Genomic DNA, 27987 nt, shown 5'->3' on the forward strand with positions numbered 1-27987 from the left:
GCTGCTGTGCCAGGAGACCTGAACACAACATGGGGGCTCTGTGTCCCTCTCCACCAGAGCTCTTGGGGACAAGGTGTTTGGTCAATGAGCAGTGATATTTGAAAGAATCTTTTTTTCTGAGCAGCAGGTCTCAATGGTGGACTTAAAATATTGACCGTGTTGGAAAAGAGAGGCCTGTTCTCCAGGCCTCTTGCTCCATTCCCAGAGTATGAGCTGGTGGATCCAGTGCTGTCCCAAGGGCCCTCCATTACAGGTGGTCAGTAAGCACTGGCCTCGACTTACATTCACCCGCTACAGTAGCCCCTGGGGAGAGTCAGCCTGTCCTTGGAAGCTTGGAAGCCGGGCACAGACCCCTCTCAGCAGCCTCTTCCAACGCCGGCCTGTGTCCACACTGAGAGTCATCATTCAGTGCAGCAGATGGACGCATCTGTGCCATGTCACCATGCACCCACTATTTCCTAACCCTCTAGGCTGCCTCCAGGGGCGACCTGATGCCAGCTTCTTCTGCTGAGTCTTCACAGAACTGGAGAGAGCTGGGCCTGGTTCTGGATCAGCTTTAGGTACTGTCGTCGATCCAGACAGCTGGCCTCCAGGTGGGCAAGTGGCCTGTTTCGCTTCCTCCCCACCTGCATGTGCACTGCGGTAGCACTGTCATCTCCTGCGTTCACAGCCTGGCTCACTGCTGGCAGCAAGCTGCCTTGGGACCTGCTGGCTTGGGACAGGCCTCCCTCACTAGGCTCCATCACCTCCAGCTTTGATGTAAGCTACTCGTCTTCTTTTCACTTGAACACCCGGACAAGGACATTGCAAGGTCATTCACGGGCCTTGTTTCAATACTGTTGTGTCTCAGGGACTAGGGAGGCCTGAGGAGGGAGGGGGTAAGGATGGCGGTAGGTGGGGTCAGAGCCCACACCACACTTATCTATGGCTGACCTTCCTTCGACCTTCCTTCCGTATGGGGGCAGTTGGTGGAACCCTGGGCCAAGCTGGAGGAAACAGTTCAAAGAATCGCAGCAGAGACTGCTTCAGAAACAAAAGATAACCGGAAGATTTATTTCAATTGCAAACCAACTTAACAAATGACTAAGTAAGAAAGATTGACTGGCCCTAACTGCCCACCCCGCCACCTGCTGCAATCTGCACCCTTGCCCCACTGGATCTCAGTCCTGCAGATCTGATTGTCTGCCTTCTTCTTCTTCAAAGCTCACGTTTCCTGAGAAGAAAAGGGAAACCTGAGTATATGGAAAAACCACCTGACACAATAAAAGCCACGACCCTGTCTCCAAGGGGCCCGAGCCAGGGCTGCCCTGCTGGGAGAGCAGGAGTGAGCACCGCATCCTGGACGGGCAGCCCTGCTGAGCAGGAGGCAGCCGGAGCAGCCTTCTGTGGGAGGGCCCCCTGAGCTCACAGTGGGCCTTCTGCGGCCCCTCCAGGCCCCTGGGCCTGGCCCAAGGACTGCATGGTGGGAGGAGGGTGAGCCCCACGCTCCGCCTGCGTGTGGCTCTGGCTTCACGCTCGGGCTCCTCACCCTGGTGCTCCTCTCCCTGGTGCTCCTCACCCTGGTGCTCCTCTCCCTGGTGCTCCTCACCTCGTGCTCCTCTCCCTGGTGCTCCTCACCCTCGTGCTCCTCACCCTCGTGCTCCTCTCCCTGGTGCTCCTCACCCTCGTGCTCCCCACCCTGTGCTCCCCACCCTGGTGCTCCTCTCCCTGGTGCTCCTCACCCTCGTGCTCCCCACCCTCCTGCTCCTCTCCCTGGTGCTCCTCACCCTGGTGCTCCTCACCCTGGTGCTCCCCACCCTCGTGCTCCCCACCCTCGTGCTCCTCTCCCTGGTGCTCCCCACCCTCGTGCTCCCCACCCTCGTGCTCCTCTCCCTGGTGCTCCTCACCCTCGCGCTCCCCACCCTCGAGCTCCCCACCCTCGCGCTCCTCACCCTCGCGCTCCTCACCCTCGCGCTCCCCACCCTCGAGCTCCTCACCCTCGAGCTCCTCACCCTCGTGCTCCCCACCCTCGAGCTCCTCACCCTCGCGCTCCCCACCCTCGAGCTCCTCACCCTCGTGCTCCTCCCCCTCGTGCTCCCCACCCTCGTGCTCCTCTCCCTGGTGCTCCTCACCCTCGAGCTCCCCACCCTCGTGCTCCCCACCCTCGTGCTCCTCTCCCTGGTGCTCCTCTCCCTGGTGCTCCCCACCCTCGTGCTCCCCACCCTCGTGCTCCTCTCCCTGGTGCTCCTCACCCTCGCGCTCCCCACCCTCGAGCTCCTCACCCTCGCGCTCCTCACCCTCGCACTCCTCACCCTCATGCTCCCCACCCTCGTGCTCCTCTCCCTGGTGCTCCTCACCCTCGCGCTCCCCACCCTCGTGCTCCCCACCCTCGTGCTCCTCTCCCTGGTGCTCCTCTCCCTGGTGCTCCCCACCCTCGTGCTCCCCACCCTCGTGCTCCTCTCCCTGGTGCTCCTCACCCTCGCGCTCCCCACCCTCGAGCTCCTCACCCTCGCGCTCCTCACCCTCGCGCTCCTCACCCTCATGCTCCCCACCCTCGAGCTCCTCACCCTCGAGCTCCTCACCCTCGTGCTCCCCACCCTCGAGCTCCTCACCCTCGCGCTCCCCACCCTCGAGCTCCTCACCCTCGTGCTCCTCCCCCTCGTGCTCCCCACCCTCGTGCTCCTCTCCCTGGTGCTCCTCACCCTCGCGCTCCTCACCCTCGAGCTCCTCACCCTCGTGCTCCTCTCCCTGGTGCTCCCCACCCTCGTGCTCCTCTCCCTGGTGCTCCTCACCCTGGTGCTCCTCTCCCTGGTGCTCCTCACCCTCGCGCTCCTCACCCTCGAGCTCCTCACCCTGGTGCTCCTCTCCCTGGTGCTCCCCACCCTCGTGCTCCCCACCCTGGTGCTCCTCTCCCTGGTGCTCCCCACCCTGGTGCTCCCCACCCTCGCGCTCCTCACCCTCGCGCTCCCCACCCTCGTGCTCCCCACCCTGGTGCTCCTCTCCCTGGTGCTCCTCTCCCTGGTGCTCCTCTCCCTGGTGCTCCTCACCCTCGTGCTCCTCACCCTCGTGCTCTTCACCCTGATGCTCCCCACCCCCGCACTCCTCACCCTGGTGCTCCTCACCCTCATGCTCCTCACTCTGGTGCTCCCCACCCTGGTGCTCCCCACCCTCGTGCTCCTCACCCTGGCGCTCCCCACCCCCGCGCTCCTCACCCTGGTGCTCCCCACCCTGGTGCTCCTCACCTTGGTGCTCCTTGCTCATCACCCTGGTGCTCCTCTCCCTGGTGCTCCCCACCCTCACACTCCCCACCCTCGTGCTCCCCACCCCCGCGCTCTTCACCCTGGTGCTCCCCACCCCCGCGCTCCTCACCTTGGTGCTCCTCACCCTCGTGCTCCTCACTCTGGTGCTCCCCACCCTGGTGCTCTCCACCCTCGTGCTCCTCTCCCTGGTGCTCCTCTCCCTGGTGCTCCTCACCCTCGTGCTCCTCTCCCTGGTGCTCCTCACCTTGGTGCTCCTTGCTCATCACCCTGGTGCTCCTCTCCCTGGTGCTCCCCACCCTCACGCTCCCCACCCTCGTGCTCCCCACCCCCGTGCTCCTTACCCCGGTGCTCCTCACCCTGGTGCTCCCCACCCCCGCGCTCCTCACCCTCGTGCTCCTCTCCCTGGTGCTCCTCTCCCTGGTGCTCCCCACCCCCGCACTCCTCACCCTCGTGCTCCTCTCCCTGGCGCTCCTCACCCTCGCACTCCTCACCCTCGTGCTCCTCTCCCTGGTGCTCCTCTCCCTGGTGCTCCCCACCCTCGCGCTCCTCACCCTCGCACTCCCCACCCTCATGCCCCCCGCCCTTGCGCCCCTCACCCTGGTCCAGGTCGTAGCCGTACTCCCCGGCCTCCTCCGGGTAGATGTCTTGGTCCTCGCCTAACGGCCTCAACATCTCCATCTCACCCTCATAACCCTCGGGCATATCCTGGGCTTCCTCCTCTGATTCTCCCCGGCCTGACACAAAGCAAGGACCAGAAGGTGAGGACAGCGGGAAAAGAAGGTGACCAGTGGCCGGGAAGCTCCCTGGCGTGGCCCTCCCTCCTCCCGAGAGCAGCCCTCCCTCTCTTCCAGGATCCCGCCACCCAGCTGCAGCCTGAGCCCGGCCCACACAGCACTCCCAGCCCCACTGCAGCAAGTGGCTCGTGATGGCCGTCTCCTTCTGAGGATCTGGATATGAATATTGAGAAAGAGAAACCCTCTGTGCCTCGGGGCTCTTGAGCTGGTTGTGCAACGAGTCAGTAGAGTCCAACCGTTAATCCCAGAGGGAAGAGAGTGCTGGCGTGACCCGGCTGCACCTGAGCTTGTCCCATAAACTCACTTTCCAGTTATCGGAACCAGTAATCAGCCAGTGCCGATCCAACTGTTCTCTACTGAGTTGGCTCTCAACCCTAGCAAGTGGGGGGAGTCACCCAGTTAGAGCCCCCCTCACTTTCTGTGGCATGTGGACGACACCCTGGGTGACACTGTGGTGGGGGGAGTGCTGCCTGAATCTTCCTCCAGGAAGGAACTGTCACCAGCACTGTCAGTCACCCGGCCAACATGCACACGCCGTGCTGCCCCTGACGCCTGGGGTCACAGGAACCCCGGGCAGCTGACGCCTGCACGTCCGTGGGATGCTCCTCCGTCCCCTGGATCCTGTCTTCTCCGCCTCCTCTCCCTGAGGGTAGCTGATCCCAAATGATCACCCTGACGATGTCCTCACACCACACTGGCCCACGGGCCACATCCCAGGGAGCCCACCACACAGGTGAGCAGGACGCGCGGCTCCCACGGACTGGGGCTCCGCACCTTCAATTCCGACCACCTCTTCCTGGCCCGGCCCCTCAGTGGGGGGCTGCTCCTCAGCGAGGGTCGGTGTCCACAGGGCCAAGTCTGTGATTTTGGTAGCTTTCCACTTTGGGACAATAGTTATTAATGTCTCCTCTTCTTCCTCCTCTTCTCCTCTTTCCTGTTTTAAGTACAAAAATGTAAAATTCACCCACACTTATATAACCTTGGTTTGAAACATTAAAAGCCAAGAAAGAAAGGACAGGTTCTGAACTGTCAGAGCCTATTGGTGACCCTGCTCCATGGTCAGACCAACCTCCCGCCACCCCGGCATGAGACGAGAAGGAAGACCAAGCAGTGCTGCTTGCCTTCCAGGCCCCGTGAGCTCCCAGGCCCGGCGTCCCAGCTGTTGGCAGGAGCTAGGGGACAGCCCAGGCTGCAAGTCCCCTCCAACCTCTACGCTGGCTCTGATGTGTTTATATAAACAACAGAAAGAACATCAGCATCAGACAAGCCCCGAGAGTGACAAGAGGGGTAAACATGGAAGTCCTAATGTCAACAATTCTGGGCAACAGCATTCCAGGAAAGCGAAAGGAGACATCAGCATCTCTAAACATGGAGCGTTTTGTAACAACATGTAATTCCGACAATTGTTGGCAGCCCACATATGTCAATTTTGACAAGCATATTTGTCTACTTCTCAGTTCTGTAATTATCACAAAATTTCAAAAAGCTGAGCATCAACCCTATAAATGTGGCAGTCTCACTGTCGCACAGATGGTAATACCTGTGGAAAGAGCAACACTCGTCTTCCTCTGAGTCGCTCAGAAATAAATTACTCTACTTGGATTCAAAGTGTCTGAGTTCCATCACCAGGAAGGGGACACCAGTGCTCCAGGACCGCAGGGCTCAACCTGACCTGCAGCAGAGCCACCGGGAAAGCTCCTTGAAACCCAGACCGCGGATCCACCTGCAGAGTCCACGTACGATTCAGTAGTCTGGGTGGCGGCCTCTAGGCGCATGGACACTGACACTCCTGGTCCAGGGTCCCCACTCTGGGAACCTCCCCAGGGGCAGCGGCCCTCCACGCACCAGCACGTCCTCCACCAGGATCCCAAGCTCCTGCCTCCCGCTGCTGGGAGGCCACAGTGGCAACAGCTGCTCATAACTGAGTCCCTCCCAAGGAACAGCCTCCACCAGAAATGCTGCAGAGCCGGGGGCCCCACACCACTGTCCACGGCAGCAGACACCTGCTGCCTGGTCCCTGCTGCCCTTCAGCAAATATCGAGGAACCATCCCAGCTTCAGAGCTCCCCAGGTCACCTGAGAGTTCCTTTCCACTTCTGCCCAACCTGCTTCCCTCACTCCCTCTCAAAGCACCGACCCCAGAGCACCGATAAAACTTGCATGCACAACCCAGACTCCTGGATTCTGTCTCCTTGGTGTGATGGACTAAATTATTACCTCCATCCCAAAACAAAATTTTCTGTTGTTTAATTTCTGTTGTTTAAGTCAGCCGGTTTGTGGTGTTTTGTTAAAGCAGCAAACTAAAACTGGCAAACTAACACACTCAGGAACCTGGTGCGAGGCATATCATTTCAGAGGAAGGAATGGAGGGAGGAGGGAGGGAGGGAAGATCATTTAGAAAGAACCACTAAACACAGGACTTTTGTTAGAAAGGGGTGGGGGGGATTTATCTGAAGTAGTTAATAACAAAAAAGATCAAAACTTAAAAGCATGTCATTTTCTCCCCAAGAAGGCCAAAGAGGAGCCATGGACAAGTCTGCACCACAGGCACCAGGGGATGGAGAGCAGTGCGGGACAGCTGCTTGCGGTACTGCGGTCCACCGGAGACCTCCAGCAGTGTGGCCCACATCCACAAGCCCAGTGCTCTGGTCTCTACCACCAAGATCCCCTGGAGGCTTTCTATTCTATGAATTTGTTTCTCAAACTGTGATTCACAGTCTGCTAAACTAATTTAATGACCCGGAGGGGTTGCAACAAAGGTTTTAGATTTGGGGGGCCATTACAGTGTGTAATGGTCAATTCGAGTTGTCAACTTGACTGGATTAAGAGATGCCAAGGATGAATAAGATCATGGATGCGTCCGTGAGGGTGTATCTAGGAGTGATTGGCATGTGGGACAGCCAACTGAAATGGAGACCCTCCCTAGGTGTGGGCAGCACCGCCCAATAGGATGGAGGCTTGAATGGAGTAAAAGTTGGAGGAACTAGGGAGCGGAACAGATGCAAGCTCCATTCTTCTTGAACGGGTCCTTGATTGTTGAGGATCCTCTGAGGATATTGGACTCTCCCTTCTTCTCTTCCAAAGGGGACTCGGCCAGTGATTCTCCAGGAGGCTTAGGTCACAGACAAGTGTCACCATTGATCCCTCCTGTTCTGGGGCTTCAGCCTCTTGGACTGCGCAGCTACTGGTTCCTCCAGCTCTCCAGCCTGCAGGCGGCCACTGTGGACTGTCCAGCTTCTGGTCACGTGAGCCAGCCTAATAAGTCCCCCTGCTATAATCATCCTTCCTGTTGATCTCTCCCTCTAGAGAGCCCTGACCAGTACATGGCGACTGCATCAGGTGCCTTTTCTGCCTTGGCAGCGTGAAGGCAGCGTAGGCAGTGTCCGTGGGCCAGCGGCTGGGTTCTAGTGCCAACAAATCTATTTGCAAAAACAAGAGGTAGGCCCCTCTCCCAGGACTGGGCAGAGGGAAACGGCGCAGCTGCTGTAGGAAGCATCCAGCAGCCCCTCAGAAAGCTAAGCAGCAGGACACCATGCTGCCCTGCGGTGCCCCCAGGTAACACCCCAAGACTGGAAAAGGCACTCGGACGGGGCCTGGAACACCCGTTCACAGCAGCATCCTTCACGATCGCCACAAGCCAGAAGCCCATGACGACCATCAACAGAAGCATGGATGAGCCCGTCCGACAAGGCAACGAACGTCACTCTGTCACAAAACGGAAGGAGAGTCTGACATTGGCCACAATGTGCCTGACCCTGGAGGACAACACTACGTTCTTTGTCAAGTGAATAAGCTGGTCACAGAAGGACAAAGACTGTGTGAGTCCATTTGTATACACTATCTAGAAAGAGCACATTCATGGCACAGAAAGCAGGTTCAGTGCCACTGGGGAAGCGGGAGGGGTGACAGGGTACCATTGCCAGGCGGGCATTTTCCACTGGGACGGCGGACAAGACTCAGAGCATGTCCTTAGTGCCACTGAACTGTAGAAATGGCCAAACGCAGGCAGGTGTGTGGTCCAGCCACATGGCAGGCTGAGGCAGAAGGGTCACTGGAGCAGAAGTCAGAGGCCAGCCAGGACAACACGGTGACATCCTGTCTCAAAAAAATGGTGAGCTGGGGTGTCATCCAGTGGTAGAGCATTTGCCTACAACATCCAAGGCCTTGGGTTCAAATCCCAGCACCACAAAGAAATAAAATATAAGCAAGTTTTGTTTTACAGATCTATACAAACACATTACACCCACAATTTTATTTTATTTTATTTCGGTACCAGGAATTGACACCAGGGGAGCTACACCACTGAACTATATCCCCTGGCCTTTTTAAACATTTTTATTTTAAGACAGAGTCTCACTAAGTTACTCAGGGCCTAACTTGCAGAGGTTGGCCTCAAACTCACGATCCTCCTGCCTCATCCTCCCTGGTCATTGGGATTACAAGTGTCCCAACGCACCTGGCTAAATCCAGGATTTCATTAAAAGGACAGGAGGTGGGCCAGGCTTGTCCCGTGGACTGTGAGCACTTCAGTTGATTTACCGGCTCCTATGCAGGGGACATGGTCCCCTCACTGGGGGAACAGGACAGCTAGGCTTTCTGTGTCATGGTCCTTGGCACCCATGGCAGCCTATTTTACAAGGAGGTCTCAGGGGTGAGCACTGCTTCCTGGTGGTGCTCCCCGAAGAGCAATGGTATGAGGAGCTTGTGTGAATGCCCCTTAGATGTTCTTGACGTTGTTTTTCTCATCACTCTGAAATACGGGCTTCTGATAACTGGTGCCAGGAGGGCCCCCACTTGGCTGTTTCTCCGCACTGCCCCTGGTGGCATGCCTGTGGAATCACAGTAGGACTACAGGCTGATTCTTACCAGTGGGGGCAACATGCTAGATTCACAACCAGGTTCTTTTGGGGGACAGGTGGGAGGTGCCCAACCCCGGGGAGCCTAGCAAATGTACCAAATGTGTCACCATCATGTTGCACAATAAGGCTGATTGCTTTTCCGACTGTGTGTCGTGGCCACATTCAAACATGATTGCAGCTTGCTAGAGAAGCACACGGTGGGACAACACGTCCCACTCCCCTCCACTTCTCCCAGATGCAGATGGCTTGTGGAAGCCACCTTGAATTGAGTGAAGCACCTGGGGTCCCTGAAGAGACCGTGCTCGGGGTGGTGAGGCCTCCGTTTTAGCCTGTCGATTTCTGGTTAGCCAGGACCTGACCCTGGCTGGTGGCTCTTAGCTGCATCAGAGGGGATCCAAAGCAAAACAGCAGGACCCACAGCTAAGAGGAAGGTTTGTGTGAGACCACAGAAGATCCTGGTCACTGAAAGGAGGTGGACAACTACTCTGTAGACCACAGAGGACAGTGGGTTGGTTGGGGGAACCGAGTAGCCATAGCCAGAGAGAGGCACAGGAAGGGCAGCACCCCAGGAGAGGAGTCAGGCCAACAGCAGGTGCTCTGGAGACCACGCAGTCCCTGGCCACTCAGGGGACAGCTAGGAGGGCCTGAGCATCCACTAGCCATGGCAGGTTAAGGGGCAAAGATGCCTTCAATTTTAGCATCTGAGAGAGTTTAAGGAGAAAAATGAGAAAGTCAGGTTTGAAAATTATCTGAACACTGAACACAAAAACTGGTTCTGAATTCAGTCAGGATTTAAGCTGGGGCCAGCAGAGGGTAAAGGAAGGACATTCCCTACAGATGATGTCAGGCAGGAGCCCTGAGCAGGGCCAAGCAGAGCCCCTCAGTGAGCAAGGGTGACCTGCCTTCATCTCATGAGCACCTGAAAGTGGTGGAGAAGAGTCAGGGCGACACAGTCCCCATGGGTGATGCAAGTCAATCTGAAATGCCTCAGCCACAGCTGAGAGAGACGGCAGCCCACCTGACCCATAGTTTCACTTTTCACGGTTTCAGTTGCCCACAGTCCACCTGGTCTGAAAACATCACATGGAGCATTCAAGAAATAAACAACTAGTAAGTTTTAAAGTGAACATCCTCCTGAGTAGTGTGATGGAATCTCATGCAACAGTCCCACCCTGCTGCACCTGGGACCAAATTGTCCCTTCATCCACGGTGTCCAGCCTGTATATGCTACCTACCCATCACTCACTCAGTAGCTGTCTAGATGACCCAATTGTCCATCACGGTCTCACAGTGTTCAAGTGACTCTTACTTTTACTTAAAAATGGCCCCAAATCACAGAAATATCCAAATGCTGGCGATTTGGATAGGTTTAAGAAAAACTGCAAAGTGCTTCATTTAAGGGAAAAAGTTCTCAATAAGAAAAGAAAAAAATAATATGTTAAGGTCACTGAGACTGTAGTACAACAAGGTATGCGTGAGGCAACATCCACATAACTGTATACAGACTCATGTCATGCTTGCTACATTTCATTTCTGGCCATGCTAACCTCTTGCTTTATAAATAAAACTTCAGGGTAACCGTGTACATCCAGGTAAAAGTTCAGTGTATACAAACTCCACACCATCCATAGTTTCAGGTATTCACTGGGGGGCATGGATCAGAGCCCCTCAGACGGGAGACACCACTGCACTGGTGTGGAGGTTGACACCAAGAATTCGGTTCTCCAGCTCTCTTCAAGAAAGAAAATATGTGGATATGGGAGAGTGTGCTTACAATCTATTTTTAGATCGTTAGGAAAGGGTACATAGGAACTTCAGAGTTCCTGTGTAAAAAGAAAACAAAAACACAATTCAACACTTTTTTCCAGGCTCAATCTCTTTTGAAAAATTCAGAACTTCTCACAGTGAGAATGATATCAGTAAATAAGCAAGTCCAAGGCTCAAAACTAGCACCATGGTCAGGAAATTTCACTAAGTTGCCAATTAGGCACAGGCACCACTCAGACATTAATGACAGGAATGAAACCATCACCCCCAACACACACCCGTACCTAGAGGCCTCATGATGGTGATATTACCTGGCTCATTTTAATGTTCACCAGGGAACATCAATTTAGTATTGATATCAATGCTAAATACTGGAAAGGAAAGAAAAAATCATTTACCAACCAGGCTTTAAAAGATTCAAGGTGCACACCCAACACATGAACAAATAACCAGACAAATTGTGGTGGCACTGGTGACAGATTTTCGTTGTCCTTCTGGTACCTAACACTGTCCAGAACTCTCCAACTCAGGACTAGCTGGTTCCTCTTCACAAAACCCAGGTCCGGACTTGCACAACTGTGAAATGACGCTCAGCACTCCTAGTGGCTGAGTCCCACCCGAGCTCACGCAGACCAAGAAGAGCTGGCACAGCGCCCCTCACAAATCACCCCGACCAGCAGGGTCCGCGTCACTGCCCAGCCCTTCCTCTGGGCACGCCGACGACAGCCACACTTCCACTCACCGTGTCTGTCAGACGATACTCGCCATGCTGCTCACAGCCGATGTCAAACACGTACTTTCCGGGGCCGACAGGCTACGAGCAAAGAGAACCCCAAAGCACATCACTCTCGAGGCATGACACCCAGCACAGAGCCCACCCCACACCACGTCCCCGGGCCGGTCCAGCGGGATTGCCACGTATGTGTCCTGTCTAGTAATTGTGTAAAACTTCAGCCACATTTTACTAGTTTATAAAAGTTGCCCTATTCGTACCTACAGTTTGATGAGCCTGACCCACAGGCAAACTCCCGAGAGGGCCGCTGCCCACGTGCTGACACCTCCTCTGTGACCCCATTGCTAGTAGACAGGGTCATTTAAAACACTATGACACTGCAATGTGACTCCATCCGTGCCCTAGAAAGACCTCCCGCCACAGGGCCAGCCATCAGCCTGGCTGTCCTCCACCTGAGGGAGGGAACCCCCTTGGCTCGGTGACCGCTGCTGACACCGGCTGTGCCAGGGTCTTCCTCTGACACAGGGAGGACAGCAAGCCCGCTCTGAGATGCATCCTTAGGCACATCTCCAGAAGTGAATTCCCGGACTAAAACATTCATGTGTTCTAACCAGAATGAGGCTTGAATAATTTTCATTTCTACAGAGTGAGTCTCCAAGTCCTCAAACCCTTATTCTTCCTAAACATTAACATTTTGTTCTATCTTTATGGTTTTTATGTAATAATTGGAAATCTCATAATTCTAAGTTATACCTTTTAGGTTATTAGCAAAGGTATTTAAGATTTTCATGATTTTTAAATTAAGTTTTTGATTGTATAAATGGGTTACCATAATTTCACATAGGTATGTTTTGGGTTATGATCAAATGAGAGTAGTTAACATTTCTATCTCCTCAAACAATCTTTTAAATCCTCGATTAACGTGTAATGATTGTACGTGTTTATGGGGACTGTTTAAATCACATGGAGGAACGTGCTTTATATATTAAAAGTTGTGCATATTCTAACCCCCTTTGTCATTCATCCCCTAAATTTTCTTTTTACTGTTTTCTATTTATAAAGGATTATTCTTATGAATTTAAGTCTACTAAGCTTTTATAAATGGATCTGATTACTAAAGCCTCTTCCTCGTTCCTGGGAAGCACCCACCTCTGTAGGCTGAGGGAACCCTGAACACCTTCTTTCCCACATGGTCACCCAGTTGTCCCAGGCCTCTTGCTGATGCCACCCCGTCAATCCCTCATCAATTTGAAATGAAGCCACACCAAGCACTCGAGTGCAGTGTCCCCTGGGACCTGCCTCAGACTCTCTGTGCCTCTTTATATCTCCACCCGGGTCACACTGTTGATACCGCTTGTCAGCAAGGACATGAATGAGCCATTTTCTGAGAAACACAAACCAGCACTAATGCTGTGAAAAATGCTCCAGCTCACTAGTGCCCAGGGAGACGCGCGAGCAACAGGAGCACCTCTGCCCCTGACAATGCCAGTGCTGGTGAGCAGGTGCGTGCTCCTGCTGCTGGAACTACCGCCTGTGGCCGGTCGGCAGAACCACTGTGGTGTGAAAGCTCAGACAGCCTCCATGCTCTATGGCCCAACCTACCTAAACCCTCCCAGCAAGGCAGGGCTATAATCCGTCAGTTTAAATAGCTCCCTTGCAATTCTAGGGTCCTGTGACACCTCTATCTATAGAACAGGTGTGTGCAGGTGAGCCAAGGGAGGAGGAGGCCTTTACAGACAAAATTGCTAATAAAAGTAGAAACAGAGACAACAGCAGATTGGTCATTCCAGCACCACCTCCCTGGTAAAGGTGAGAGCAGAGGGGCCTTCCTTGCTGGTCACGCAGAAATGGCTGGGGTTTGACTCCACCCTCCCTTCCCAGGTCCCCAAGTGCCACTTGTGACCTTAACTGGCCACTTGTGTCCTCTAACTGGAGGACAAAGCCTGCATTTTTACTCCAGTTTCTCAGATCAGCCTCATCTAGCTTACTGATTCTTCCAAATCAATGCTTAGGGCACAAATGACGTGCAAAGGACAAGTGGACTTTCAGAGCCTGAGTGGACTTTCAGAGCCTGAGGGGAACCCACTCCGTTAGCCAAAGGCCCCGGCGTCAACTCCAGCCCATCCACTTGCTCAGCAGACGCTCTCGTCAGGGAGTTTCTACTCTGGATCTGGTCGAATGCCCAAGTGGCAGGTTCTGAGCTCCTCAGGGTTCCTTCGCACCCTGTGAGAGCCAGCTCTCTGCGAGCAGAAACGGCCAAACAGGAGGCCTCCAGAGCCAGGCAGGCACTCTGGCCAGCCTGCAACGCCCCCGCCCCGCCCTGGGGGTGGTCTGGCCTGCAGCAGGAGAAGGCAGCTCAGGGGTCTTGCTCCCCAGGGCTGCCTCCCAGGGGAGACAGAGCCAAAGCATCCACAGACTGAATCCGGGAAATAAAGACTGGATGCCTGACCTACCAGGAAGCAGGGACACATAGAACCAGAGGGTAGGACGTCGTGTCATAAAGACACACAGGGCTCTGCTGGAGGATGAGGGGACAGCTACTGAGGCAGAGAAGCAGGCCAGTGTCCCCCCCGCCCCGCCCACCCCCTGCCCTCTGGGCGTCAGCGGGCTAGAGACACAGCGGTCCACCCCGTGTTTTCATATTTTCCATTCCATCCCACTTGCAGGGCTAGGGAAGGGGCGACTGCCCAGCTCATCATCAGCTCTCCCTTCCCACAGACTCACGTTTTTGTTCATGAACTTGCCCTGGTACCTGTGGTTCAGGTGAACCAGCTCGGCCGCGCCCTCCTGCTGTCCATTCACCCAGGTGCCGACGTACTTACTGCCCGTGTCTGCGTAGAAGTAGGTGCCTTGCCCGTGCCTGGTTAAGACAAGGGCCCAGTGCATCACCTCACCTCCTGAAAGAACTTCCGGGGTCAGGGCTGACCGTGAAATCACGGACGGCCTAGATGGAGGCCAGCTCACAAGCCATTTGGGTCCAAACAGAGGAAGCTTGGGGTTCCGCACCTCCCACGGGCCATTAAGATACACACTTGGAAGTGGACTTTGGTCACGACTTTGCTGACAAACCCTAGCAACTGAACACATCTGTCACCGTGTTCCTATTCCAGAATAAGCCCTAAGGCCGAGGGCAGACCAACCTTTGGTGAGCGAACCAGTGCCCGGTGTAGGTGTCGTTATTCACGTAGTAGTACACGCCATGGCCGTGCCTCTGGTCGTCCGCCCACTCCCCTGCAAGGGACAACACAAAAGCAGGCCCAGGTGAGAAGCAGGGAATGATGCCCTGAGCCACGGGCTCAGGAAATTCCACAGAAGAGAGAGTTTGAACCCCAGGGGTGAAGGCCTCAGGGCTCCTCTGACTTCCTCTGAGCCCCTCTCCCTGCGCCGCTGGCATGTGGTGGCTGAGCCTTTTGGAGAGCAGCCAAGAGAGAGCTGGGTTGGGTTCCCTGGGCAGGTCTGCTGCAGTGTGTGCCCGTGGGCCACAGTCACCCCCGGCACCTACAGGCAGGGGCATGGCGAGATCCAGCCAAGCTTGTCTGGCCTGCTGCCGGAGATCCTGATGCCACGCTCCGTTCTGTGCCCTCGGCATCCAGCGGCAAGTCGGTCGAGCTCAGGGGTCTAGCCTCGGCACTCACCAGCTTCCCTCCTCCACCCACCGAGCCTCCAGGCTCAGAGAGTCCTCTGCGCCCCCTTCCCTGGCCTGCTGGCCTTGCCCACTCACCTCCACACTGGCCTTCCTAATTACCTGAAGACTGGATGGGAAATGGGAAATTGGCAACGGCATCGCAGGCTCACGACCCAGCCCTGCAGTGAGGACTAGAGCAAAGAGTGTCGACTAAAGCCTGCGCTGGAAAAGTGAGAAGGCCTGTGGCTCCCACGGTCACCTCCCCAGGGGTGGGGGGGCGGGGGGCTTAGTGTCAGCATGTGCCTAGCATGCACCAGGCCCTGGGTTCAGCCCCCAGCACTGTGAGAACAGAAAAAGAAAAAACTGACCTATCACCAATACCAAAGCATTAAGCTGAACAGAGCTTTCCTAGACTATGAGAACTCAGCAGCTAAGTCTGATAAATATGTTCATCAATGAGAAAAGATGAAATCAGCCTTCTATGATCTCTATAAAAATATTACAAAATTGTTTTCTTATGGAGAGGTATTCAGAAAGTATTAGATAACCATGGTGGGAAAACTGGTCTCGAAGTGTGTCAGATATTAATTCATAAAAATTACTGGCAGGAAGCCCTGGGTTCGATTCCCAGTACCATAAAAACAATTAAAAACCTCAGTTACCCTTGGACTGTGTTGTGGTGGTATTTTTAAATGTTCGACGTATCCTTATTTCTCATTAGCAGTAGAAATTCACTTCTGTACCAACTTTACATCCTTTTTCTTAAGGTAATGAGGGCCCCCAAACTTGGATAAGCTCCTGGCTGGCAGGAACGCTGGACACACACCCACGTGGAAGTAAGAGCCCAGGGTGTGCCCAGAAGATGCCAGTCACCCACCCACAAGGTGTGTTTCCAGGAATGACCCGAAGTCTATCCACAGAAGGCACTGCTACACGTTCTTCAATCCCTCTACAATTCGTCCAGCAACAACAGTGTCCTGAGTACTTTCTGAAGAACATGTTCTGATGACACTGTCTTGGAGGAGTGTGCACCAGCTTGGGGACAGAGGCTGGCCTGTGTGCCATCCATAGAAGGCGGACAGCAGCAGAGCCCACCACCTGAAAAACAGCTCAGAAAAGGGTGGGCTTACCAAGGCCAGGCTCCCAGATGTGATGTGAGGGCAGGTTCCCAGATGAGCAAAGGGGGGCAGAGTCAGACATTTAAGAAATCCGCGAAACAACACATTAGGTACCTGAGGTAGCCATGAGGACATACAGCATGTGCAGATGTCCCAGAGGAGCGGCCTGCATCTTAAGGGACAATAATGTGCCTGGATTTGCAGCATCGACCGATTTCTGTGGTGGCGATAGTCCTGCTGTGGCCAATTTCAAGCTACATATAGAAGTGCAGAATTGGCTTCTGTGAGCCATTGGGAGCTGGCTCCACACACCCCTGGGGAAGACACCTCAGCTGGAACAGTTACATCATTTGGTTTCTTCCCAGCAAAAGACTGGGACAAAACGACTACATCTCCCTTCTCTTGAGCATGTGAGCTGGGATCCAGGGTAGCTCCATAAGAAAAAAGTACTACATATTTTGCACACATTTTTAAGAAGTTAAAGAGGCCAATTAAATTATAAAAGACACTGAATTTTATGCCAATGGGGTCTGATGAGTAAAATTTTTTTTTAAGTCCTACTCAAAGTCAGAGACTCTACCCAGGGCAATGAGCCCTATACAGTTGAGCAGGCAGTTTGGAGAAAGGTCACCTGCTGGGGCGTCTTGAGTGGCCATGAGCCAAGTGAACGACATTCAGAAACTTCATTAATACTGCTTTAATTATGCATTTCACTCTTTTCAAAGTCCTCCTTTCACTGACCCTCTACTTCCTCATCATTCTAGATCTGGCAACAGAAGTTTTATAATTATATTTCTCTTCAGGAGTAGCCCCTACAGTTGATTGGCTGGTTGGGGTTGGGCCTTCCTCTGGGAGAGCAGGGGGTCAGATGCCAACCCTGCCATTGTCACCAGGCTCCCAGTCTGGCATTCTGGGGATTAGAGACTATTTAAAAAGAAAAGCTCCCACACGAAGCTCTCCTGTCCTCTGAGATGCTGGAAAGCCAGATCCCAACACTGCAGGCCCAGCCAGACAGAGAAGGAACTAGCATTTACGCAGCATCAGCATGCCAGACACGGGCTGGCCTCGGGCACTTGGTACATGCAGAAACCGACGTGGCCTGCCGGACGCAGAGACCACGTGCATTGCCCAAGTCGCAGTGGAGCCCCAGAGAGAATGGAACTCCGGCACATCCAGTTCCAATGCCACGACTCTCCTCTGCAAGTCCCCTCTCCTGGAGTCCAGGCTCACTGCCCCTCAGAGCTTCCAGCCAGGCCACCAGGAAGCCATCGCGGCGCGTGTCTCTCCAGTTTCACTGTGAAACTGCACTTTCTTCAGTTCTGTTTGGCAGGCAACAAGACAGCATGCAGTAGTGACGCCCCTTCCCCTTTCAAGCCTCACAGGTTGAACCGGCCTTATCCCCAAACTCCAAAATGGACAGAGGTGGTCCAAGGGCCTCTCTGACGTGTGGTATCCGTCCACCCCTGCAATCTCTTCTCCCACCACCCCTGAGCACCTGAGCCCAGGAACACCTCCCAGCTCATCTCCTGCAGCTCTGGATCCGCACACCCTCCTCAGCACCCTCCTCAGACCCGTCTGAGCCGCAGGGAGGCCAGTCCTGGGCCTGGCGCTGCATGGTCCTTAGGCTGAGCACACTGCCCTGCAGGTAGCCATCTGCCATTAGATGGCAGTTAACCCAAGTACACTGCATGGATCATTCAGTCACAGTTAGACTTGGTGATTAGAAGGTCTTTGACTCACTGAGCCCACAATATCACAACTTCTGACTTGAGATTCCATTACTGTCTTCGTGAAATGAGACACTTATTTAAGCTTTAGTCAGAGAAGAAATCTCTGGGCCGTGACTACACCTCATGCCCCTAGGTTATGAGACCATCTGGACCTTTCCATTCTCACCCTGTGTACCTCTTCATCTGACGATTTATCTGTCTCCTTTGGAATAACCTTTATAATAACCCAGTAACAGTAAAGTTTTTCCATGAATTCTGTGAGCCATTAAATCAAATCACCAAATATGAGGAAGGGGTCACAGGAAGCCATGATTAGCCATTAAAGTGGACAGAAGAGTGGGTCGCCTGGCATCTGAATAGGAAGCAGCCTGTGGGGCTGCGGGTGACACTAACTCACTCTGGGCAGTCAGTGCCAGCATTGGGCGGAACCCCGGGAGCCCAGCTGTCAGCAGAGCTGGAGACGGCTTGGGCTTGGTGTGGAAACCCATGCACTTGGTGTCCTGAGTCATATGAGTTTTCCTTTAGTTGGTTAATCTCCATATTAAAAGTTCCTGCAAAGGCTTATTCTGAGTATTTTTTTATTTACTGTTTATGTTGTCTGAATTGTATCAGCATTCACACTAAAATTAAGAGACAAGATTGAGATTGGGCTCATAAGGAATTGGAAAGAATTAAATTAAGCCCTAAAGTGTTTAAAGTTCATTTAAAAAGCAGATGGTGCTCATGCTGGAGCAGGCTTCTAAGATTTAGGAAACAACCCAACACAAACTCTACCTCTAATGGGGCAGGCACATACCCTCTCCAGCTTGGTCTCAGAACCGACAGCATCCCCTTTCTATAATCACCACTTTTCCTTGCTTTATCTAGGACAGGACAGGTATGGTTTGGATAAGTGTCCCCAAAGGCACAAACTCAAAAGCAATGTGTCCAAATGACCATGGACTAAAACCACGAGCCAAAAGAAAGCCTTCCTCCTTTTCCAATGATGGTCTCAGGATTGTGTCAGGGTGACAGAGAGCTACCCACACAAGAGCATAGCTGCACGTGAAGGACACAGTGCCTCAATAAGAAGTGATGCTGTCACCTCGTCATGTCGTGGTCTTTGCCAATGGTCACTGGGCAGAGCTCTGGGTGCTCCCATGTGCTAATGCCGTCCTCAGGCTGCAGGCCAGGAGGCCAAGGCAGGAAAGACAAAGCCACCATACAACATCACCTGTCATCACCACACTCCAAGGTTGGGATCTTTTGGAAATCTGATGACAAGCAGATAACTTTATCCAGGGGGAAGGGACAGAACACAGAATTTTGCATTCAGTTCCCAAAGGTTCACAGCCCACTCCCCACCTGCTCTCTGCCAGGTCTGCGATATGACTGTTGCAATCACACTAGAGGATGCGGTGCAGAGGGGCAGCAATGAGGTCCCTAGAAATAAGGTGGCACAGTCATCTGTGACATAATGTCAGCATGTGAGGAATGTTGGCAGACAGGAGCTCCACTTAGCAGACAGCCCCCTCGCTGAAGGGAACTATGGGGTCTGAAGAAACCCTGTGTCCATCAGAAGAGAGGCTGTCAGGAATGGAAAACAGCAAGGACTTCAGGGGACGAATGCTACAGAGCACCTGGAGCCATGGAGCCCTGTGACACCTGTGGCCTGTGCTCCCAGTCCCCAGGCCTCAGAAGGGCGTGGGCTGGCAACAAGGAGAGTCAAATTTCCACTGTAGGTTCACTAGTTAGTCCGTAGGTTAGTTACAAGGTTTCTGACTGCTGTGCCAACCCTGTGAAAACAGGAACACTATTTGTGTTTACTGACTGATAATATGAAGAACAGTAGGCTTTCTGTATACTACAGTACCCACAGATGAGTTCAAAGATAGAAGTAAAAAGGCAAAACTAAGAACCTCTGCAAACCAGAATGTGATTGTGATAACATTTACCTTCGTATCTGGACCCATCAGGATATATAAACGTGCCTTGACCATGCTTTTTATTTTTGATATATTCTCCCATGTATCGGGCACCATTTTTAAATTTGTAGATCCCCTGAAATACATCGATTGCATAATTGATATCATTCCTGAATTTCATATTCACTAATAATCAGTAGGGAAAACCACCCGCCTAAGTCACTGATTCTGACCTGGCCATGTCTTTTACCAAATTCATAGTTCCCCTCATAGGTGTCACCATTGGGCAGTCTCGCCTTCCCGTGTCCATGCCGTTCACCTGCCTCATTCCGATCCCCTTCATATTCCTGGGTAAAAGAAATTAAGAGAATTACAGGTAACATTCATTACATGCTAACTACGTGCCAAGCATTTTGTACATACTGTGCCAATGAATCCTCCCAAACCTCGGCATATATTCAGTTACTCCATCATGCAGGTGATGCAGGTGACCAAGCCTGCTGTGAAACAGCACTGGTCCAGGGCCACACAGCTGGGGCAGCAGTGCATGTGGGAGTCTCACTTCCCCCAACACGGGGGCTTGCAGTATGTTGTGCTGATCAACCAGTGTGTGCAGAGTGCTAATGTGCTCTGCTCTTTATGGGAATATGCTTCTGCCGTAGCACAGGCAGCTGGAGCAGGTCTGCAGCTGCAGACACCTCCTTCTTCACATCACCCAATAATCCAGCACTAAAAAAGCAAATGTCCCAAGAGAAGTCAATCTTCCTTCAAATGGCACCTAGAGTATCTGTAACCTGAAGAGAACTTTGCCCTGCAAGGAAATTCTGACAGCAGGGAGAAGGGTGGGAGGGTGCTGGGAGTACAGGGGGCTTTACCTACTGTGTTCTAACTCAGCAAAGTCTATCTGCTTTTCAACCTCCTTATCACAAGACTAAGAGTCAAACACTCATAGCCTAAGTTGAAATAATTGAGTAGCTGTCTAAAAGTAAATTGGGCTGGAGGCGTAGTGTAGTGGTAGAGTGCTTGCCTAGTGTGCATGAGGCTGTGGGTTTGATCTCCAGCACCAAAAACAAAAGGTATTATGTGCCTGTAATCCCAGCAGCTACAGGTGCATAGGTAGGAAGATGCCGGACCCTGTCTCAACAAAAATGAATAAATAAATAAACAGAAGCTTGTAATTCCCCTATTTTTCCTATCCTTCATAAAATAAACATTCCATAACACTTACTACATGGGTGGGGAGTGCATATAATGACATGGTGGAAGCAGTATAACTTAGCCTGGGAAGCTGACAGCATCATCTGCAGAACTTAAATATAAACTGTAATATTTATTTAAAAATTAAAAAATAAAAAAATCTTTAAAGCCATGGAATTGGCTTTTGTCTCGATGTGCTTCAGGTACAGACATAGGACAATGAAGACTTCAGAGACACGCCACCCCCTGATTCTCGACCTTTTCTAGTAGTGCTTAGTCCAGAAATTCTTGCCAAAAATAAAAATTTGTGACCTTATATATTTGTTTCAGGATTAGTCTCCATCAAAACATACAAAGGCCCATCTCCCCTCCAAGGCCTCCTACTACACCCAGTACTGAGTTGCTAAGTGGCTCATCAAGAGAAATTCTCTAAGGTGACCCCAAATACAATCTAAACTTCAAAATCATGGACACGGAATGGTTACAGATACAAATCAATAGAGCCATTTGAGGATACAAACGAGAGAGCTTTCTAGACAGGAATTGTAGGTTGGATCTTCCCAGAAGCACACCTTGAATAAGTTACTTTTTTTAAGTGCTTGCACCAGAAACCTAAGGCAGAGTAGGGAGAATAGACAGGAGAGAGGAAGCAGCTAAGCAAGAAAGGAATTTCAGGTAAAGTATCAGCCTCAAACTCGTGGCACAGAGGACTCTGGAGCCGGGATTTCACTGCAGCTTGTTCTGCCTGTTGCACTAGCTAGTGGGGGTGTGAATCCCAGGCACTGGTTCTTCAAACTGGCCAGGTGGCTCCAGGCATAGAAGTGCTAGCTTTGAGCAGCAAGTGAGGCAGAAGCTGGGACATTGGTGCCCAGAGCTGGCAAAAAAAAAAAAAATAGTGTGAGCAGGCACCAGTAGCATTACAGAAGAGGTGCTAGATTTCTTCGTTGATTCTGGAACTCTTAACTCTGTATGGCACAGACATAGAAGCCAAGGTTCCCAATCTGGCAGCAGAGAGGGGTCTTTCCCTGACTTAGGGAAGAACAATGTGCCCACACAAGCCCAAGCCCAAGTCACATCAGTGGACCTGTATACCTTACCTCCTCTCTGCCTGCCTAAATGAGAGAATAATTCCAACGACCCTGCTCAGGGCAGAGGAAACGGGAAAGTAAGGGCCTGCGTGGTGATGTCTCTGGCCCCTCCTGAGCACAGGGCCTCTCAGCACCTCTTGGAGGCTGCCAGGAAGCAGCGTTCCTCCACTCACGTCACCCCTGCGGGGTCAAAGCTCAGTTAAGAGAAATGACTTATTCAAGGGCGACACCGCAGCTTGGGATGATCCAGTCATCTAAGGACATGCCTCCACTGTGGTTAACACAAGGAGAAGGAAATTCCAAAGCCCCGGGCCTGGAAATCTTCGCCTTTAATGGGAGGCGGGATGGGAGTGGGGAGCGCGAGGGGAGGTGGAAACCAGACGTCACGGCGCTTCACCTCTCGCCGTCCGGGACGCAGCGCCGCCCGGGAGGCCCGCGAGGTCGTGCCGCCGGCTGGGGCTGCGGCTCGCCGCTGCTGTCGCCCGCCTGGGCTGCGGCGCCCGACCCCGGAGGCCCCGCCACCGCGCACTCGGAAGCCCTTCCTGCCGGAGCTCACCCCAATGGCGTTCTCTCCCTCCTCCTCCAGCTCCTCGGAGCCCAGGTCCGACATGGCCTCGACTCAGCCGGGATCCAAGCCGCCACGTCGCTAGCCAGCAGGTACCCGCCACCCTCACTGGCGCGTCCGGCGTCGCCATGGAGACGCGCCCCCCACGCTCCCCCAGGCCGGGGAGGGGCGGGGCGAGAGTTGCGGGGAGGAGCCGGGGCAGCCTGCGTGCCACCCTAGCAACGGGAGGGCGCCTCGGCCAATCGCCGCCCACGAGGGGTGGGGCGGTGCCCAAGGGGCCGAGGGGCCGGGCGGGCGCGCGGCAGCCGGGAAACCGCCCTAGCAACGGGAGGGCGCCTCCACCAATTGCCACCCGCGAAGAGGAAGGGGCGTGGCGGGGGCGTGGCGGAAGGCGCGGGGTGGAGCCTCGAGCGACCCTGGCGTTGTCCTAGCAACGCGGAGGCGCCGGCACCAATCGCTTCCCTGGAAGAGGAAGGGGGCGGGTCCTGGGCGAGCCTGGTACCCGGGCGTCTCACCTGGTCTCAGTGTACCTGGCCCCGGAATTTAGGCTGCTGTCCTTGCAAGGATTCACCTGGGAGCTGGGCCCCCAGGAGGAAGGGCTCCCGGGCACTTTCCAGCTCTCGAGCTACCCCATCTCGCGGCCTCTGTGTCTTCCCTGGGATGCCGCCTCCTTCTTACCTTTCCAAGCTCTTCTGCCCCTTCGGTGTTCGTGGTCCCCAAAGATGTGTGCGCCACGGTCTTCTTTGGTTTGTAAACGCCTCCTCCCCTCTGGAGGCCTGTTCTGGCCTCAGCAGCTGCGCCTCCACACTGACATCCACCGGTTGAACACCCCTCCCCAACCCCGCGATCAGCCCACTCCTGGCCACTCTCAGGTGTCCTACACCCAGCTCCATTCCCGTCCTCTGGCTGCCGGCACCTCCACTCACACAGCCACCTGATACACTCAGCCGCCAAGGTCCCTGGATCTCCTTCCTCTGCTGTCACCCAGACTCAGGCCTCCCTACTCTCCCACCAAGCCAGTCTCTCTGCCTCCTGTCTCTGGTCTCTTACCAGCTTCACACGCCTCCTGTGCTCAAAACCCAAGTACAGACAGTCTCACTCTCAAGCACTCCATCTCTCCAAGTCCCCAACCTCCCCTTTCTGCACTTGCTGCTTGCTGCAGATAAACCAAACAGCATGTTCCCAAAGTACCTCCAACCTCCAGCCTCGATGCCTGTTTGCCTGTGCCGCACCCTCTCCCTGGAATGCCGCCTTCTCCCCATTCGACCTGGCAGAACTCACATCCATTCTTCACAGGCTAAGGAGCTACTTCCCCAAAGAAGCTCCAGACCCATTATGAGAGGACCCTGAAGGAGGGAGAGGGGAATAAGGCTTGGAGGAGGAATGATCTTCAACCCCATCCATCCATTGTAAAGGTCTGAGAGTGACAAAATTTAAAATTTAAGTGGCAATTTTTAAATAATACTTAATTGGTAAGTAAAAATGCTATGTATGCAAGGTATACACAGAATGATTTGATATACATAACACACACGTGTACTGAATACCACAGATTAGCACATCCATTACCATCCACAGTAACTGTTTGTGTTTAAGTGTGTATATGGAGCTATGAGGGCATTTAAAATCTGCTCTGTTCTCAAATTTCAAGTAAACAAATGCATCATCATTAACCACAGTCACTATTCTGTACATTAGATACCCAGAGCATATTCATTTTATAGCTGAAAGTTTATATGCTGTACTTTAGCCCACATCTATCACAGGCACCCCGCTCTGGCTTCAGTGATAGACGTCCATGTGGTTGTCTGGTTTCCAGAACCTAAGGAGCCAAGCTGCCGTCCTCATCTCCCCCATGGCACTCAGAAGTGCAGAGCAAGTGCTCAGCCACGGCCACGATACCTGTCCACGGGGCCTTTAGATCTCTGCTCAGATAGAAATATGGAAAGGATCCCAGGTTTGCTTTCCAACTGAGCTACATTCCCAGCTCTTTTTATTAATTAATTAATTTATTTTTATTTTGAGACAGAGTCTCACCAATTTGCTTAGGGCCTCAATAAGTTGCTGAGGCTGGTCTTGAACTTGACATCCTCCTACCTCAGCCTTCAGAGTTGCAGGGATTACCAGTGTGTGCCACTGTGCCCAGCTATGTTAATTTTTATGCCAATGTTCATTAGCACTAATGTACTTAAGGGTAAGCAGACACTGAAGTTTCTAGAAATATATGGACATGTGGATTCTTAGATGCAAGTAGGTGTATTAGTTGTCTGGAGATCATAGCTCCAATAAAATTGGCAACCAACAAGGAAGAAGTAACCAGGTACCCACACACACACCTCCCTGAGGTATGCAGGTAAACAATAGGATTTTTTTTTTATTTGCTTTACTGAGATAGAACCCAGGGCTTCTTGCAGACTAGGTGAGTGCCCCCCTGCTGAGCTGCTCCCTCAGACCTGACGGAAAGGGTATTGAAGCAAATGTCAAGAGAGAGATATAAATCATTTTTCACACAGGAAGTGGGATTATTCAGTAATGCCACAGCCAGTAGGGCAAACAGTGGTGGAAGTCAGCTAGCATGGAGACAAGAAATGGCAGAAACTTGGCATACATATGGCACACTGGGGGACAACCCAAGCACATGCCCATGACACAGTGTCTGGCACAGAGAAAGTGCCCAGCCAACATGTGTTCCAGAATAAATGTTAGACATCATTTTGCAACAGAGCTGTGCTTTATGCAGCACTTGGAAAAGGCAAAGAAAGGAAAGTATATATTTTTTTATTCTTTTTTCCTTCTTGTTTACTATCATTCTTCTTCAATCATACTTCGTTTTTCAGGTGCTCTCTTGGGATATCAGTTACTTAACTACATCTGAATATTTATGTGGCTCACAAACCAAGGGGTTATATCAGGAACTCCAAAAGAAATTTCAAAGCCATTTGGGGCAAATTCCACATTAATCCCCAAAGTTAAAAAGCAATGACCAAGACGGTGGTGCCTCGTGGCTGGGCTAGTCCTTCATTTTAAAGTGGACATGGGGGCTGAGGTGTGGCTAAGTGGTAGAGTGCTTACCCAGCATGTCCAGGGCCCTGATCCCCAGCACCACAGAACAAACAAATAGAATGGGCATAATGAATAAAGTTGGTTCTCTCTTGATGTTATGGGGCAGACCGCTCAGAAAACACCAAGCCCATTTTGTCCGAATTGGAGAGTCTTTATTTAGCCAGCCTTTATTTAGCTGCTCCCTGCAGGACCCATAACTGTCTCTGCAAGGAACAGCCCCGAGCCTGAGCATTTCAGGGTATTTAAAAGCAAAAACTGCGTCCAGGTTGGCATAGCAGCAAGCAAGCAAGCAGGGGTACAGAAGCTGAGCTGAGCCGTTAGCGAAATACTGCAGGGGACACATTGGTATTGCCCACGGGACGTCCACAGTCATAACAGAAGGGAAGTGGATCAAATGACCCTAGCTGAGTGCAAGTTAAAGGATGTTACTAATGTCTAGATAATCAATTTCTGACAGGGTACATGGCCAAGAAAAATGGGAACCAAAAAGAGAAGAACTTTACATTGTGTAAGGATTGCCATTTTGTGTTGCCAAACATGTTATGCTAAGCAACTATTGGTAGGTTCAGAGGTCGGGTGTTCCCACGGGAGAAGCGTTTCTTATAAGACAGGGTAAAATGGAGTCTGGTCCATATACCTGGCCTACAGCACTACATACAGCACCTACTACATACAGCACCCCCACTTGGTTCTGCAGTGATGGCGCACCTTCCCTGCCTCAGGATGAGTCGGGTCCCCTGAGAAAAGGGCAGGGAGGAGCCGGCAAACTGAGCCACTGTGCACTGTGTTCCCAGAATAAGGCTCACCCTGCCCAAGTTACAGGAGGGCCCTGAGGATCGGATAAGACTACAGAGGATCAAAGTGGCCTGGAATTCCTCTAGAGAGTTAGTGTGTTTCTGTAGAAAAGTAATGTGTGTGCTTAAGCCTTCTGTCACACGTGATGCATACAAAAGGATACCTGTTCACACACGCTGGTGACATGGCAAAGTGTGCCGTGAACACAGAGACCACTGCCCAGGTGCCTGGGTGGACGGAGGGATGAAGTCACTTGAGCACCTACATGCCTGCATCTTTGTCCACATCCCCATGCACCTGTAAAGAAGCCAGCTGTGCAGAGCCGGGGTGGGTGACTGGGCCAGTGGGGAGGAAAGCAAGACTGAGTGCAGAGGACCACAGGCTTCCTGGCGTGGCCGGCCACCAGCACCCAGTGCTCGGCTCCCTGCTCCCAGGCCCCCTGTGGGTTACATTTCTTCTTTGAAAATTAGACGGGTAAAGCAGCCTCTCCTATGAGTTAGTTTGTCTTTCCTGATCATTTTGAGAACAATGCTTATTCTCCATCTGTGGTTAACTGCTGCTAATTATTTATGTCACTTTCTCCAGCTCTCCTCATAGATTCTGCCTCTTTCTGAAATGCAGTTCCCTGTCTCTCTACCTGGTGAGCACTTCCTCACCTTAATACCTGGCCATCTGGAAGCTTCCTGGCACACCTTTCCTGGCTGCGTCCAGCTCTGCTTGCCCTGCTTCCGGCTGGGCTCTGCTGGGCTCCCTAAGTTGCCGTGGTCTGTTTCCGGGTCAGCCTCTCTTTACACCTCCAGGTTTAAGGACTGCACTCCACAGTTAGCCTAAAGCCTGGCCCATAGCAGATGCTCACATCATTCAGAATTACTTAATGCACTCAGGGAAGTGGGAATGCCCACTTATCCCTCACCATCGTCATGTGCCTTTACTTAGAACATGTCAAAAGTCACCGAAGTTTCTTAAAAGACTAGTGTTTCACTCTAAGGATATACCAGAATCATTTTGACTCAGCATTGCACATAAGAATGAATGAAAAATTCAATACAAATTTGAAGAATGTTACTTAAGGAAATTAGATTCCATATTACTTTTAAGAAAACATTGTCTCAAGAGTCTTTTCTCTTTATTTCATTCATTCATGTCTCAGGCGACGACCAAAAGCACTTCCGCAGCTGTGTACTGCTGCTCCCCTCCTCCTGGGGCTGCAGCCTACCTGCTTGTTTGAATCATCTTTCTCTCTCCAGGTTTCTTTCTTAGAGACCTAATTGCTAGGACAAGCCTCTAAGCAGTTGTAGACCAAACAGTCGCTGAGAATGCTAAACCAGTCATTTCCCTCTCCCTGTACAAAGAAGAGAGCCAGGATGGTTCTAAACTGGGCTGGTAGTTTTAGGTTTCCTGAGAGCTCACCATCTGAGCTCTGAGCTCCTGTGCTAAAAAGAGAACGGGACTGATATCTTCTCGGGCCACACTGAGCCCCTGGCAACCACATCCGGGTAATACAGTAACAA

At 52.6% G+C, this 27987-nt stretch overlaps 2 protein-coding genes across 2 annotated transcripts in view; one reads left to right on the top strand and one right to left on the bottom strand.

The window, feature by feature from the left end:
* Positions 1 to 1024: 1024 nt before the first annotated feature.
* Positions 1025 to 22744, bottom strand: Rsph1 (radial spoke head component 1). The gene is made up of 9 exons (XM_046438851.2): positions 22610 to 22744; positions 20002 to 20115; positions 19799 to 19904; positions 14532 to 14622; positions 14116 to 14251; positions 11401 to 11472; positions 4808 to 4967; positions 3836 to 3973; positions 1025 to 1213 (listed from the first exon to the last, which is right to left on the bottom strand). The coding sequence occupies exons 1-9, from the start codon at positions 22661 to 22663 to the stop codon at positions 1161 to 1163; spliced, it is 924 nt and encodes a 307-aa protein (XP_046294807.1). The 5' UTR covers positions 22664 to 22744; the 3' UTR covers positions 1025 to 1160.
* Slc37a1 (solute carrier family 37 member 1) overlaps positions 22572 to 27987 on the top strand; it is a 61920-nt gene continuing 56504 nt past the window's right edge. Inside the window, exon 1 of the mRNA XM_058577214.1 lies at positions 22572 to 22710. The gene's annotated coding sequence lies outside the window, so the exon portion shown is untranslated. The remainder of the gene's footprint in view (positions 22711 to 27987) is intronic.

This window comes from Marmota monax, unplaced genomic scaffold (assembly GCF_021218885.2).
Source record: "Marmota monax isolate L192 unplaced genomic scaffold, Marmota_monax_Labrador192_F-V1.1 WCK01_AAM20220418_F8-fsc00125, whole genome shotgun sequence".
Lineage (NCBI taxonomy): Eukaryota > Metazoa > Chordata > Mammalia > Rodentia > Sciuridae > Marmota > Marmota monax.